We start from the raw sequence: 16,914 nt of genomic DNA, 5'->3' as shown, positions 1-16,914 counted from the left end.
TTTGGCAGCTTAGTGAGCTTTGGCTTGTTTTTCATCAAAAGTTGAAAGACTTGTCCCTTCTCCAGAAATCTGGGGCAAGATGTTGTTGCCATGACTAAGTAGTTCAAAGAGTGTTGGAAGAGGAGCAGGTGGGTCTGCAAATCTCACTGGGGACTTGAGCTCAGTTGGCTCCATCAGGAACCTGGCAGGTGTGGACAGACAGACCTGGGCTGGCAAGGTGAACCTTGATTTTACAATGCATTTACTTCATGGTGGCGTGTCTCAGTCCATTTGGTTTGCTGTAATACACTGCCATAGATGTGGTACTTTATATAAATAACCAAAATTTATTTCTGGCTGTTCTGGAAGCTAGGAAGTTCAAGGTCAAGGTGCCAGCAGATTTGCTCTCTGATGAGGTCACATTTCCTCCTTCACAGACAGTTGTCTTCTCACTGTGTCCTCATATGGCAGGAAAGGTGAATGAGCTTCCTCTGGCCTCTTTTATAAGGGCACTAGTGCCATTTGTGAGGGCTCTGCCTTCATGATCTAATCACCTCTCAAAGTCCTCACCTTCTGGTACCATCATGTTGGGGTTAGGATTTAAACATATGAATTTGTAGGAGATATAAACATTCACACCACAGCAGGGAACAACCTATAACAGGGATGGGAGGTCACCATGGTGTCTCTCTGAGACCCTCTTATCTCTGAACCCTTTGCCACATCTAAATTTTACCTATAGGATGAAATAAGACCCCCACAACATGCTGTGTGTGTGTTGTGGGGCTGGGAGGAATGGAACTCATTCTGAGAAACAGAGAGGTTCCTTACCTCCTCTTCTCCCATTTCCCAGATTCACCCATGACATCCAGTACAGTGCAAGGTTTACAACAGATCATAATAAATACTTGTTGAGTTAATAAGGAAATGGGTGGGTGGGTGGATGGATGGATGGATGGATGGTCTAGATAAGTAGGCGGATGTTTGGATGGGATAGAAGAAAGAATTGGTGGAAGTGATGGAGCAAGGAAAGGAGGGAGAGAGGGATGAAGTGTTAGAGATGACCAGATAACTGATCAGAGGTGGGCCTATTTCTCAGTGGTCCTCTTCTCTGCTGGGTGCAGAGAGTCATGTCCATTTCCCAAGAGCATTGCTAGCATGGCACTATTGAATATCCCTTCTGAATAAGGTTTCTAAAATATAATGCTTAATACGCAAGCTCAAAGGATTTTATTCCTTCTCCTGAGGGTTCCTTGTCAGAGCTATCCTCAGATCTTCTGTTTCTGGAATTTAATGGAAGACAAGTCACATTTACATTTCTGTTTTTGTGGTTTTTGTCTTAAAGTGATTTATTAGTGAGGTACTCCCAGAAGAAACTGGTAAGGGATTTGGGGAAGTGGGACAGGGAAAGGAAGTAAAACAAATAATGGCGTAATTTTAGGAAGAGTCCTGGTTCTCCAGGGGTATTATTTATGTAGTCATAATAGTATAAACATTTATTTAATATCATATTTGGGAGTTAGCATACAGAGTTTTAAAACAATACTAATTATAGAACACAGTGTCAATGGCACTAGTCCCATTTGTGAGGGCTCTGCCTTCATGATCTAATCACCTCTCAAAGGCCTCACCTACTGATGCCATCATGTTGGGGGTTAGGATTTAAACATATGAATTTGTAGGAGATATAAACATTCACACCACAGCAGGGAGCAAGCTGCCACAGGGATGGGAGGTCACCACCCATTTCTCAGTGGGCCTCTTCTCTGCAGGGTGCAGAGAGTAATGTCTATACCACAGGGGCATTGCTAGCATGGCACTAACAAGTATCACTTCCGAAGAAAATTTCTAAAATATAATGCTTGTTATACAAGCACAGATAATTTTATTCCTTATCCTGAGGATTCCTGGGGAGCCAACAGGAATCTGTTGGTGGCAGATTGTCAAGGTGCAGATGACTGTAATGGACAAGCAAATTTTGGAAAGAGCTCAAGAGAAGTATAGGCATACAGATAACTTTATCCTCATAAAACGAGGGTCATAAGCGATTTTCCATAATTAGGTTAAATTAATTAAATGTGAAATATACATTACATAAAGTCTCAAAGTTTAACAGAGTAAAAAATCAAAATGTAATTATGTGAAACAATGGAAGGAGGTGAAGGACTTATATTTTCAATAGCTGGAAACTTGAAAGATTAAGACACAGAGTGAATATTTAAGTAACAAAAGACTTTGAGAAGACAATGAACTGAGCTAGTTATTACATCTTGTTATATAAATGTGAAAAAAGTGTTGGAAAATACATCTGTGCCCATTAATTTAAAAAATCAAAAGCCTGATTGTTTGCGGGATAAGATTTATGTTTATTCTCTACTTTGCTAGAATAAAGTTTAATTGATAATTTATAATAAACTAGCCTGTGAAATTTCACTTGAACTCTACTGTTTATTGTTATATAACTTTCAAACTTGATGCTATAACACTCTATTGTCTGCTAGCTGTGAGAAATTATTAACTTTTCTTGAATTAAAACCTATCCTCTTTCAGATTTATGTTTAACTTAGCTTGATCATTGGCCACAGATTTTTTAGTTTCTCCAGAAAGGGAGAACAGGGTCCACCATGTGTGTCTCCTCCTCATGCCCTCCCTGGGTGTCAGCCTGAGCCCCTGTATCTCTGTCATTGAGCTGTGTACACACGTGCCTCTGTGCCTTTGTCTATTGGCCTCTGCGTCTCCCAAGTCTCTCTCGCCTTGTCTTTCTGTGTGTGCACATCTTTCAGACTTGCTCCTTCCCTTCTTTTTGCCTGTCAGTCATCCCTAGTGCCACTAGGCCACAGTGGGGTGCTGCATATTCTCTTCCCTTCCTGCAGTGACAATTGCTTTCTGCCATCCATCACATGGCATGTCTTTACCTCTCAGCAGTGAGCCATCCTTCCTGGGGGCAACGAGCTCTCTGCTTTAGCTCCATAGTGTGTGTCCTTACACGCACTGGGCTCCTGTCCTCCTGTCTTCTTCCTGGCATTTGGAGATGCACCAGAGCACGTTGCTGTGCACGCTCAGCCCCATGAGCCCGTCGTGAAGGCCACGGGAGAACAGAAGCAGCAGAGCGAGGTGGGGAAGGAGGCCAACACCGGAGTCAGACAGCCCTGAGCTGGACCCCTGACTCCATCAGTTACTGCTGGGTGATCTTAGACAGCTCACTCCACCTCTCTTCACCTGCTTCCTCATCTGTAAATGGGGTAATTGCAGCTCCTGCCTTGTAGGGTTATTGTGAGGACGAAATGAGCTGATATCCTTGAAGCTCCTCACATGCAGCAAGCATTCGGTCCACGCTAGCTACTGTCATCTTTATAATGATTCTGACGGTACTGTTTCTGGCTGTCAGTTTCCTGTCTGGGAACCTCTGTATTTCCCGTGAAGCCTCATCTCCACACTTCCACACGAGCGTCCCTTCTCTTGCAGTGAAAGTGATGTCAAGCAGCTCTGGTTGCAGCTGAAGAAGGAGGAACCTCATTTACTATCCAACTTTGAAGACTTCCTGACCAGAATCATCTCCCAGCTCCAAGAAGCCCATGAGGAGAAGAATGAACTGGAGTGTGCCCTAAAAAGGTGGGTACCCCAGTGTCAGCCGCTTTCTGTAACTATGTGTGAAGAAGAGAGAGACACGGTGCACTTTCTCTTAGATCTTCTGCCAAAACATCGTGCAATGCCTCCTTTTGCTGTCTGCCAAAGTGGGGACCGGGCCCTGTGTCTGTCACGATATATGTATTTTTAAGCTCTCCGTCACCTTTTTAAGCTATATGGTAGGCACTATTCTAAATACTTTTTATACACTAGCTTATTTAGTTCTCACCACAACCCTTTGAAGGAGGGACTGGTTATCATTTTGCACATTTATTATCTGCACATTTTGCAGGCGGAGGGTTGGAAACCCAGAAAGGTTAAGTAGTACACCCCAGAAGGCATAGCTTGTGAACAGTAGAGCCAGGACTGGGAGTGAGCTAGCCAGGTGCCCGTGACCAGAAGAAAAATCACTCTGCTTGCCTCCAGGCAGTAAGACCCCAGCATACTGGGCCATCCCCCAGGGCCAGATCAGCCCACTTTGCAGAGGTGGCGTGTTTGGTAAGGTGACCTATAGCCCTGCTGAATGTCCCTCCTCCTGGCCGCTCTCTCCCGTCACGGCCTCATGTCTCTTCGTCTGCCCTATTTGCCTCCAAGACCTCTCCAGGAGACAGGACCAAGCATTGTTAGAAACAACCCAGAGTCCTCCTCACTCACACCCCTGAAGAAGCTGCTGAAGAACTGAACCAGAGTCAGAACAGGCAGGTATATCACAAAACTGGGGCAAGCCCGCTAGACACCAGTCCCTTCATGAGAATTAACGCATGGTTGTGGGCACTGTGCTGTTCATAGTCCTTTAACAAACATTTACAGCCATGAACTCGCATTTTATGAACATGGACTTAGATGTGGTATGACTAGGGATGGTTCATAACCCTGAAGGTGAGGCTACAACACAGGGCTGGGTTTGAGTAGAGCTTGGAAGCATACAGAGGAGGCCCTGCCTCATGCTTCTGCCATGAAATCTTGTACACACCCAGAGATTTGCTCATATTCTGTAGGAAGCCTCAACAATCCCTTGGCTATGCAGTTCCACAGACCACCTGCTCCTCCATTCAGATACTTCCAGCAAAGCCTGGAAGGCAGTTTCAGAGTTTGTGCTGAAATAGTCTTAGAGCAAACATGCAGCCTCTAATTGAACAGGAAGAGATCACCATGTGTCTTGCTGTGTAGATCATCTATTTACACATTATTCTGAGTCCCGGCTCCTTTTCATCTTGTGTCTCCCCGACCTTAACTCTAAAAATAACTTGTTGAGGTCCATTGGGTATACACAGATCTGGGGAGAAAGGACTTTTAGGACTCTGCATTATGAGGAAGCTGAGGACAAGTATCACTGGAGGAAACATAGTTTGGCTGGAGAACTGTTAAGAACATTCTGGGGAGAGGCTCCCAAAGCTCAGAGAAGGGAAGGATTAAAGGGTATATTTTTATGTAGCCATTACCTAATTAAGAATCAGACAGAACTGAGTTTGATTCTTGAGTCTGCCATTTACTAGCTATGCAACTTAGGACAAGTTACCTAACCTCTCTGAGTCTTAGCTTCCTTATCTGTAAGATAGGGACAGTATCCATCTCACAGAGTTTTCAGTATTAAATGAGATAATGCATGTAAGTATTTGGAACAGTGCTGGCACATAAGTATTCAATGAATGTCAAAATAATAATTATTAGTATTTTAAATAAGTATCTTTGTTAGTCTTAGAGGATTTGTCTGGCTGAAGTGGAGAGTTTGAGCCTGAATATAATCAGAGGCTAAGTTTAAGGATCCCTGTATCCTTCCAGACAACAGTGTAGAGACTTGCTGTTGAAAGTGTAGTCCATGGACCCGCAACATTGGCGTCACCTGGAAACATCTTAGGAATGCAGAGTCTTGCCCCCAGCCCCACCGAATCTGCATTTTAGCAGGGTGTCCAGGTGCTTAGTGTGTAGCTTTGGGAAGTGGGAGGCTCGGAATCAGGAGTTTCTGGTTTTGAGTCATGTGTGGCTTTGCAACCAGCTAGCTCTGTGACTCTGCTCACATTTCTTGGCTTCTCTTGAGCCTTGGTTTTCCTATCTATAAAATAAGGGGGCTAGATTAGTGGCTGACCCCACTTCACCCTTTCTCCTCTCTGACCCCAGCACTGATCACCTGGAGGAGCCACAGCAAAAGTTAAGTGGTCTCTCCCAGAGAGGAAGGCATTCTTCTGTTCTCTAAGGAGATAATTGCAGTCTGAAACAGTGGGCAATTACCCAGCCTTAGCCTGGCATCTCATCTGCAGGACCTCCTCTGCTAGCCTGCATTTCTGCAGGAAGAAACAAGTACCCCTGACTTGCTGGAGAGCTGCTTAGCCCTGGCATCCATCTTTAAGGGGCTGTATTCGTGGTTTGTCCTCATTTAGTAATTGTGCTCGAAACGTTGTTGAGATAAAAGTCAAGCCACTCTTGGCTGCATGTGCAAAACCAGCTCAGCCAAAGGTTCCAGCCTCTCCATGCCCATCCTCAGTCAGTATCCCTGCCAGCCATGCTTGCTCTGGGGTCAGCTGATCAAGGCCCACTCCCTGCTAGGGAACCGTGTTGGGATTGGGGACTCACTGAACTCTTTGGCCAGTCCCATTCCAGAGGTATTCTCTGGATGCAGAACCAGAGAACTGCAGACTGTTTTGAGCAGGGCACTGAAATAGGAGGCAGGAAGGACTGGAGCTCTTGCCCAGCCACTGGCACTTACCAGCTGTGTAACCTCAGGCAACTTGCATTACCTCTCTGTGCATCAGTTTCCTTATTGGCAACATCGGATGTTTTCTACTAGAGCCTCTTTTAGTCCCTTCTATTTTTTAAAAAAAGGTGGGTCACACCTTGCTGGTGGACCTATGTATAAAGGCACTTGTAACTCAGACGTCAAACAAGAGACTGGAAATCCCAATAGGGTATAGGATACGAAACTGGGATTCTTTGCAAATGACTCAGGGTGAGGTTAGTGATTCTGAGACATCTAGAAAGTGAGTTTGGAGGTGTGAGGTTGTTTGTGGGAGGGACATTTTCAGGTTTTAGAGAGGAAGTGGGAGGACTCTCTTGGGGATGGCCTGATTTGGGAGGGAGCCTAGAGGAATCCCAAGAAGAGCGGGTTCTGGTGAGCTGTGAGAATATCTCCCAGGCGCCTCCACACACTCACTTTTCATTACAGTGGATGACATTTCAATGAATGCCTATCCCAGAAGCTGGGGATGACAGCTCAAGTCACGACTGCTGCATGTCTGCCCCAGGCCAGGCACCAGGCGGAACACAGTCTGTGTGTAACCCGTAGCTAGCATCGAACCAGCACTCCCTCCATGCCAGGCTCTGAGTTAAGCAAAGGGAACATAGAGTCCCTCTCCTTCAGGAGTTCATGATCACACCAAGGAGATAGCGCTTAGATGCATGGAAATTCTGCACAAGACAGACCAGAAAATCCTCCTGCAAATGAAACATTAGACAGCGTTGCCATGGGCAGCATAGCCTCTAATTTTTCTCCTTGTGCAGACCACACACCTTTCTCCCACAGGGCCGGAGAAAATGAGGCTGACCTCTGGGGGAGTCTGGCCTTATGCAGGTTAGGCAGGACACACACTCCCTGTCCCCAGCCTCCCAGGCTGGGCCATATCCCCCAGGTCGCACTGTGCCTGTGAGTGGAAAAGGCCCACCCCAGCTTCCTCCTCACATTTACCCCACTTCCTGGGAGGGAGGAGGTGGCAACTGAGGTGGCTGAGTGCTAGGCAAGCCCTCAATAGCTAAGGCCAGGAGAACCCCTCAGAGTGTCCTGGAGCATTGTTAGAAACAACCCAGAGTCCTCACTCACAGCCATGAATTTTTTTTAACCTGCATATCACAAATAGGAGCAGGAAAGGAGTCTGGGAGCATTCAGTCTCCCACACCCTTGTCCTTTTGCACAGAGGTTGAAGAAATTTCGAATTTGAGCCCCTTCTGGGCCTCTACTTCTCTCCAAGGAAGGGAGGTGAGACTTCCACTGAGCAAGTCCCTTCTGCATTCACAGTGCAGATGTGTGGAGGTCTTCACACTTTAGCATGAGGGATATAGTGTAGACATTGGGGAGAACTTAGAATTGGGAATTTCTTTGCCATGGAAAGCATCCCCTGCATTTACCTTTTTCTGGAACAAAAGCTTGAGATCTCCAGGGCACATAGAGCAGTGCTGTCTGGAGGCAGCAGTAGATCCAGACTTTTCACCAGAACCATTTTGGGATGCCAGAGGTCCCACCCCAGGGGCACCAGTTCACTTGTCTGAGGTGGGGGCTTAACGTCTGTATTTGTAACGTATGGGGGCGAGGATAAATTAGGCAGCATCTGAGTGGGGTGCTTTGAGCTGTGAAGGAAAGTGTTTTCTAGATCAAAGGCCAACCCCAGGCTGTGCTCTGGGAGGGCTCCGGCTCAATCCTCTGCAGCTCTGTAGCCTGGGAATACCAGCTGGCTGCCTGTTTGGCATCATTGGTTGTTGCCTGTTTGGCATCGGCCTTGACAAGCTTAGCAGCAGTCCCCATGCCCTCTTTGGAATCAGCTCCTTATCTGCACAGTGTTCCCTGGTCCATCTGAATCAGACCTCAGGCAGTTTCTTAGGAGCTCACAGGCCCTTAAGTTGCAGCCCCTACCAGCTGCTATTGAGCCACTTCCTGTCCATGGTGATTCCCTGTGCTCTGGGAAGGTGTCCAGACCAGGAGGGAGTGCACCTTACAGACTGACAAGCAGCCCCAGCTATGATGGCCTGCACACCCACACAAGCCTAAGGATCGGCAGCCTGTGTTGTGGAGCCTCGGGGACAAGGAAACTGTCCCCAAAGCTTTTCAGGGAAGAGATGTCATCATGTCACTGGCCCTGCCTCCAGATAGGGCAGCAAATAAAGCTTCATATTCCTGGCAGGTGGCCCTTACATGCCACAGAGTTCTTAGTGACCTTGGGGAAGGCCTCAGCTGCATAGTTCTTGAATGGTAGGTTGCTTAGATTTACCAGAGGATTTTTAAATTAAAAGGTAGTTCCGCCTCCCCTAGAGAGTCTAAATCGGTGCGTCTCAGGGAAGGGGCCCAGGAACGTGCACCATAACACACATCCCAGGCGGTTCTGATACAGGCAGGCTGTAGACCACACTCTGAGAAATGCTGCTTTAGCCAGTTCTTCCAGAATCAGTCAGCCAGCAAAAGGTATATCCCATGGTGCCCTTCCAATCTGGAATGCTAGTCCTATTCTTAGGGTGAAGTTCTCGGCGAGGACTCTAGGTGACGAGGTTGTGACTTAATCTAATGCATGTCTTCTGTGGGTATATTATTATGTTGAGCATACTGTTAACATTGCCCTGAGAGCAAATTGAAAAGTGAGGACAGTTTGTGCTCTGTGTACACCATGGGCATGATTTGTAAACCTGACTAATAAAAAATGGTTTGCTTTATAGAATAGGATAAAGCTGCAAAGTTGGTTTATACAGGCAGCAGAATCTAATTTGGAAGAAACCATCCATCTTGAAAATCCAATCGGCAATTTCACAGCCTTTGCAGAATTTTCTACAAACTCTTACGTTTTCCTTTCATTCAGCTCTACTCTAATCATGCATGTATGTGTGTGCACGTGCATGCGCCCACGTGTGTGTGAGAGAGATGGAGATGGAGAGAGACCGAGATAAGCAGATAATTACAGAGACTGAGAGAGACTGATTTCAGGGGAACAAAACTCTAAACAGGATTTTTCTAGTGAGAGCTTCTTAGCTGTCAGAGGACTGCAGCTGCCTGAAGAAGGTGGCAGAGGGCAGTGGGGAGTCTAAAACCCTGTTTACCATTCCCATCCCAAGCACAAAACTGGCTGAAGCTGAATTTGCTTCCATGTTCTTCTCTTGCAAAGAGCAGACTTCTTGAGACTTCTGCAGTTGAGGGTCTTCATTCTGTGATCAGCACGTTGAGGCGGGGGGTGGGAGGGAATGTGGGTAACATGGGGGAATGGAAGTCAAGCCACTCCCATAATCTTGCCTCTCTTTGGCCATGGCAGTGTGGACTGTTGGCCCCATAACCTTGCTCCAGTTCGTGCTCACTCCCCAGTTGACAGATTCCAGGTGTAATTTGGAAGACTGACAATTCTAAATGCAAATGTATGGAGTTATCTATTTTACAACCTAGGCTGCTGGGCCAGACACTGTAGTGATGTGAATGGAACCATGGGACCCGAGTCAAGGCCTGGGTTCTGCCTGCTACTCTGACCCTTGGAAATTTGGTTACTTCACTGTTTTGACTCTCATTTTCTTCACTTGAAAACCAAAGGCATAGGGAATACATGAGCTTTATAAGCTTTCATTCTGTGATGGGGAGGAGGGATTCTCCTTCTCTTTGCATCTAACTTTGCAAACTGGGAGACATAATTGATCAAACCACAGCCCCAAAGACACATGCAATCAGAATGGCAACTCTCCAAGGCCAGGGGCCATTTCTGAAACTCTGCCTTGAGTTCAAGCTCCTGAAATGTACCTAAATTGTAGAGAAATGCCATTTCCTCTCTCCAAGGCCAAGCCTACACTTTCATTTACAAAAGGCAGAAGCTACATTTTTCTTGGAATGATTTCAGCACACCCCTGCCTACAACCTAGGCCGGGGAATGGATGACTTTCTAAGACCCTCTGAAATCCCAACAGATTTTATTTAAAAGGGAGGACAAAGGAGAGAAAAAGCAGAAAAAAAATCTTTTGACCAAGCAGTATTCCACAGCAGGAAGGCCTTGGCCTACGTGCCGTTAGCTGGAGCTCCAGTGATGTTGAGTATTAATGCTTCGCTCCGGCGTAGCACCTTAACTCGCCATGTGCAAAACACTTTGTGAAGGTTAATTAATTTTCACAGTTCCTGTGGGAGGCTGGCAGGATAAGTTAACGCTAACTACATCTCACCTTCTAGTTCCCTGCAAATTATCTGTAAAGGCCTCTCAAGCTACGCTTTGTATTTACATTAGAATAATGAATTCTTCACCCCTATATCCTTCTTTCATATCCCATCTGCCTCCCATCCTTAGCTCCCCAGTAACCCAGCACAAGATGTACACATGAGCGTGTGCGTGCATGCGCGCGCGTACACACACACACACACACACCACACACACACACACCACACACACACACACACACACACACACACAGCCGTCCTTTAGGGAGGGACATTTGCCAGAACCAGATATCTTGGGTGAAGATGTTTAATGCCCTGAGCTGGACCTGGGTTTTCATCTGGGTTTTCAGTAGGACTCATTCTTTCCAATCCACTGCTGCCCTTATGGCATCCGCAGTATCTCACTGGTACTCTCTCCCCTCTGCTGTTGAAAATCTCCCTATTCTGAACTCACCTCTTCTTAGCTTTTCCCCTGATAACTGCCCCCTCCTCCCCACCACCAGAGCAGGTAGCTTCCTTTACTTCCCCCTAGCTGGGCTCTGAGGTCACAGATGACCATCAGCCAGAACCTAGGAGGGTTCTTTTGGGTCTGCCTCATGGTGCATGGCTTCTTCTATCAGTTCCTTTCCTCCCTGCCACTATAGCACTGGGCTCAATATTCTTAGATGCTAAATTACACGGAGAGTATAACTTCAGTCTAAAATATTTTGCCCAGAGTCATACTGTAAGAAGGGCTTAATCGACACTTTTCAATGTTGGTGGGATGTATGGACTTCTCTTTCCACATTTAGTCTTCTCTATTGAGCCTCGTCAGGTTTTATCCACCCCTGTGTCTTCTGTCCCCAACTCCTTCACCATTCCTGCACACATTTCTTCACACCACATACAACAAGCTGCCACTTGATCCTCCACCCCCCCAGTTTCTACTTGACCCTTGGCTGACATCTGAAGGAGCTATAGAGCAGTGGCTCTCAGAATGGGGTCCTTGGCCTCTGGAGAATCAGAAAACTTATTTATTTAGAATTTGTTAAATGCATCTTATTGTGCTAGACACTTCCACATGCATTATCTTTTTTAATCTTCACAACTTCTATCTGAAGTAGGTATTACCAACTGATTTTTCAGATATAGGACACTTCAGGCTTACTGAGGTAATGTGACTTATCCAAGGCCAGGAAGTTTGTAAATGTCAGAACCAAGACTTGAACCCAGACCTTCTGTTTCTGGATCTAATGAACTTTGAGGCAACCATACCCGTGTCAGCAAACGGTCTGTGACCTAGACTACCCTGAAACATGCCAGAAGAACTACCCAGCTATCATGGGGAAAGAAAAGGACGGGGAGGATAAATATTAGTGCTCATGACTGTTGCTAACTCTGGTCCTCCACATCGTTGTCCTTCTCTTCCACTGAGAACTCATGTCTCTTGCCCTCACTCTTCTTTCATCTACCTCTTCTTCGTGTCTTCTGCATTACATAACTCAAAATGATTAGGGTCAGATGGTAGAAAATGAAATAATTAAATAGATACCATTTGAGTTCTGGGAGCCAGGTGAAGAAGTGTTTGTTTGTTTGTTTTTGAGACGGATTCTCACTCTGTTACCCAGGTTGGAGTGCAGTGGCCTGATCTTGGCGCACTGCAACCTCTGCCTTCTGGGCTCAAGTGATTCTCCTGCTTCAGCCTCCTGAGTAGCTGGGGCTACAGACGTGTACCACCACACCTGGCTACTTTTTGTATTTTTAGCAGAGAGGGGATTTCGCCATGTTGGTCAGGCTGGTTTTGAACTCCTGACCTCAGGTGATCTGCCCACCTTGGCCTCCCAAAGTGCTGGGATTACAAGCATGAGCCACTGTGCCCAGCCAGAAGGAGTGTTTTGAGAATGGCTAAGAGAAGATAGGTTGAATAGCTATGCCTACATGTCACTAATTAACATCTCAGAGATCTCTGCTACAGGTTGTCGTCCTCATTTTGTCTAATATTTTTCCAATGGCATGAGTATAGGAAGATAAACGGGGAATGTTTTGAAGTAATAAAAAAATTCCATCCATAAAGAAGATACAACATATATTAAGCTTTGTGCACCAAACAACACAACAGGAAGACACATAAGGCAGAAGCTTTTAGAAAAAATAAAGAAAACTTAATAAAAAAAAAGACTTTAGACTTTAACAGATTTGCTTCAGATTTGACACATTAATCAGGCAAAAGTACAAGAAGGATATAAAGTATTTGAAGCCATCAATGAATACACTTTAGAGATGAATATAGAATTGTGTGCCTTACAAATAGAATATATACCCCTCTCTTAGAAGTTGTACAAAAATTGATCATGTTTGTGGCTACAGAGGAAAGATAACCAATAGATTCCAAAACCATTTCTTACTATAATATAATAAAACTAGAAACCAATAGTTTGTACCTTTTAATAAACTGTCTTTTAAATAACTCTCAGATACATTAAATTATAAAAACCAACATTATAGATTATTTAGCCTACATCCTGATTGAAGATTTAAAATGTCAACGAAACTTGGAAGGTCATTGAAACACTGCATGACCAACTGAAACCTATTAGCATAGTGACAGGCTGGAAAGATGGACTAGAAATAGCAAGCACAAAATCTAACAGAATTACATTTGAGATGTTGCTCTGTGTTCAAAACGCCAATGGCAGAAGCACAAAGTGGAGGAGATTTGATTCAGTAGTACTATCTTTAAAACAAAAATGATCACACAGACATAAGATTTAGAGATTTTAGTTGACAAATGGGTTCCGCATACGTCAACTGTAATGTGGCTGCCAAGAAAAGTTAATGAGGTTTTAGGCCGTATGAATAGATATGCAGCATCTAGAACAAGAGAGGCAATAGTCAGCTCTAATCTGCACAAGTCAGACTCATACACTGGGCATTCAGTTTGGCACTGCCATGGCTTGAGAAAGATCATTACGGCCCATCTGAAGAAGCATGAAGGGAATTGTAAAGGGATTTGTAAAAAATCCATGTGAGACACAGTTGGAGGAAGTGGAGAGGCTTGACCTGAACCCAAGGCAACTCCTTGAAGTCTTGATGCCGTTCTGAAATACATGAAAGGCTTTTATGCAGAAGAAGAGTAAGGTCATGGAAAGACAGATTTCTGTGAGCCAGAATATCCCAAAGATGAAATAACTGCTTAGAGAAACAGCAAGTTCTCTGTCACTGGGGGTATTCTAACCTAGTCTGGCTAAGTCCTTGACGTGGTATTGTCGCAAGAATTTTAACACTGGAAAAACAGGTAGTTAGATCAGACAAACCTTCCAACTCTGAAGTTCTTTAACTCCCATGGTATCTAGTATTCCCTCGAAATGGTCCATGAGCTTCTGAGTTTGGTACCCAAAATTGTAAATTGAGTTTTTACAGGTTTTTGGCATTAACATTTTGAGTTCAGGCCCTGTGGGTGACATAAATGCCTGCGTGTTTATAACCTAATTGAGACAACATGAACCCAAATGAAACAGTTGTTCAGGACTATTTAAGATTAATTGTTAAATGATCAAATGAAGACATATGCTGTCATCCGAGTTCAGAGAAGGGGTCATGAGGGTTGGAATAGATGGCAAAATCTTCACAGAGAAGACTTCAAAGTCCGTTTATATGCATTAGGCAATAGAAGTGGTTTTAGAAATTGTGGCAACGAGGATGTATATGATAAGCAAACATGATGAGTTGTCTCTTTCCCCTGATGGCAGAATATGGCGAGCCTTGCTGAATGTGACTCACCATATGTGCACATCTTTTTAGTGTCTCTTGCTGCCACTGCCCGCGCAGCCACTGCGGGGCTCCTGCAGACACAGGCTCCTGGCTCTGCAGCTCCTGCTCGCACACAGCCTGGGTCTCCGATGGATTGGTCTGACAGGCACTTTTATTGACTGAGTTATTTCTTCTTCATCTTCCCAATTGCATCAGCCTTTCCAAACCCAGCAGGTCTTTTATCCTTGAAACCAAGACTCTCTTCCCCTTGGGGAGCACTGCCCTTTGCCCTCCACAGTCCATGATTAAAATGACAGCAGTAAATAATCCCTTACATTTACTGAGGGCTCTGTGGTTCTGACACTTTTCACATCCACTCTCGTTTGTTCTTTATGACAATGTAGGGAGAAACATAGGGCAGGTACCGCCTTAGGATGTGAGGAGGTCAGAGCACTTACCCAAGGTCACACTGAGGAAAGGAGCTGGTTCTGGGATCAGAATGCAAGTCTTCTCATCCCTGCGCTGGTTTAGTGACATGACTGGTATGCACAGCACCTTAATCTTCCCCATTCCTGGGATTAGTGTGTTCTAATCGAGGCTTCTCATAGTCATTCAAGCCTGGAGAGTCTCACAGCAGACCAGCTTTCCAAAAGCTTGCTTCCATATATGAGTCTGGTTGGGCCCAGGATCTCTGATGCCCACCTGGAATCCTAGGGCTTCTCTGTGGTAGGCCTAGCCTTTGTGAGTGAGGGCTAGGAGGAGGCACTCTTCAAACCCTGTATCTATCTTCCTGCCAGTTATTTTTTAGCGGTTTGTAAAATAACTTAATTCACATACCAGCAAGCTGGTATGTGAGCACGAAAAACTTAGAGTGTGTTAATTTAATCAAATAAAAAGTAGATCAAAGTTACTATAGCACATTTAATTATATTATAGAATTAATGCCCCGCATGGTTATTAGAAATAAATGTAAGCCATTTATATGAATAACTTTATATGAATTGCTTTAGCAGAGCCAAATCAATGTTTAAGTTTCTCTCATCTTACTTTATTAGTTTTACAGTATTTATATAGCTGGAATCTCTGTCTAAAGTTTTCGTTGATATCATTTACCATCTAGCATCTGAGTTTCTTCAAACACAGGAAGGTCATTCCAGGGACCAAGAGAAAACATCTTGCTTTCTGAAAGTTCCTTCAAACTGTATCTGCTTCTGTCACTGAAGTATCAGGGTCAATAGCATGAGCCTTTTTCCTTACTTTCCCTCCAAGATTTTATTTTAATTCTTATGAGTTATCTCAGAGCAAAAGTAACAATCCCAAACATCAGTCATTTAACAAGAAGAGATTTCTTACTCTTAGCCAAAAAGAGTAAGGGATGCAGGACGTATCCATAAAGATGGGGTCCCAGCTTGTGGAGGTCTGGGAGGACTGTCATCTCTTGCTGAGCCCACCCTGGGCCGTTATTGTACAGTCACTCAAAATCAAGTTTCTGGTCTTGGGGGTGCAGCCAAGCAAGGGAACTCCAAGGCTGTGCTCTGTGATGAATGCCCCTGACCATGGAGTCTCACACACTGTTCCTTTGTCTGGGTCAGATTTGTGGTTTCTGTAAAGCTGGAAGGATGCCAATCAAAATGACTCCTGTTCATTGTTCACCTGTGCACATGGTGAAAATGCTCTCCCAACAGGTGGCAGGTGAGAAAGGGACAGAAATTGGGCTGTGGCAAAGCCTTGGACAGCAGAGAAGATCTGGTCCTGGATTGGAGGCCCAAGTGGACATGGGAGGTAGGGGTTAAAATGATGGAGGGCTCAGGGGAATAAATATATTCCCATCCTTTATGTTCAGTTCAGAAATCTTCCTAGTACCTCTTAAAACTGAGAACCAGGGCTGTTTCCTCAATTATTGAAGTCTCTTAAATAAAGGGCACAGTGGGCTTGCCATCATTTAAGTTAGAATGGCAGGGGCCACAATTGTGTGTGTGTGTGTGTGTGTGTGTGTGTGTGTGTTGCATGTTCAGAACAGGCCTTGATAGCCACATTAGCCTGTTCACAGAGCCTGAAGTTTCCTTAACAGGATGGGGAGAGGACAGGGAGTAGGGGCCACAGAGAGGGTCTTTCACTGCATGGTCAGCAAAAAAGGTATAAAAATGCAACTACCTGGGAATGTTAATAATTCAGTGTGGTAACTCCCAGTTTCAGTTCCAATGCTAATACCAGATCTTTCCTGTTTGAATTTGGAGGGGCATTGAAGTTGGATGTATCATGGGGAGAGGGGGGAAACAGAAAAGGGTCATCCCTGGGGATGACCTACAAAACTTGTCCCCATGGCTGTGTGTTTGTCTTCATCTCTCTATAGGCTGTGTGTTTGTCTTCATCTCTCTAGGTACTTACTTTCTGACGGGGGACAGGAAAGAGTGGGGAGAGGATGCTGAGAAGGAGAGTGGGGATGAGGACATCTCATTGTCATCGCCATCCTCCAACCGGTCTCGCCTGTCTCACACTGTCTGCCTGTGCCCTGGAGCCTGAGATGGCACGGACACTAGACATTGTGGCTTTTGCTTTGTGGTGGGGGGTGTGGTAGCTCTTGTTGTCATCATCATGGAATCTCTTGAGAATCTCGTGAGAAACATGGATCACACAAACTCAGGCATACAGGGAGAGTCCCCTGAGAGTGCAGGGTCAGAGGGTCCTGATGTGGACAGGCA

General features: G+C 45.2%; 1 protein-coding gene across 2 annotated transcripts in view; it reads left to right on the top strand.

The window, feature by feature from the left end:
• Positions 1 to 16,914, top strand: part of CRACR2A (calcium release activated channel regulator 2A) — a 139,087-nt gene that overhangs the window by 76,691 nt on the left and 45,482 nt on the right. For both annotated transcript variants that reach the window (XM_055357819.2, XM_004052521.5), the window contains exon 7: positions 3,445 to 3,591. In XM_055357819.2, the coding sequence (XP_055213794.1) occupies positions 3,445 to 3,591 (147 nt within the window). The remainder of the gene's footprint in view (positions 1 to 3,444; positions 3,592 to 16,914) is intronic.

The sequence above is a fragment of the Gorilla gorilla genome, chromosome 10 (assembly GCF_029281585.2).
Source record: "Gorilla gorilla gorilla isolate KB3781 chromosome 10, NHGRI_mGorGor1-v2.1_pri, whole genome shotgun sequence".
Lineage (NCBI taxonomy): Eukaryota > Metazoa > Chordata > Mammalia > Primates > Hominidae > Gorilla > Gorilla gorilla.
The sequence above is the reverse complement of the archived record's forward strand: the minus strand, read 5'-3'. Positions and strand labels throughout refer to the sequence as shown.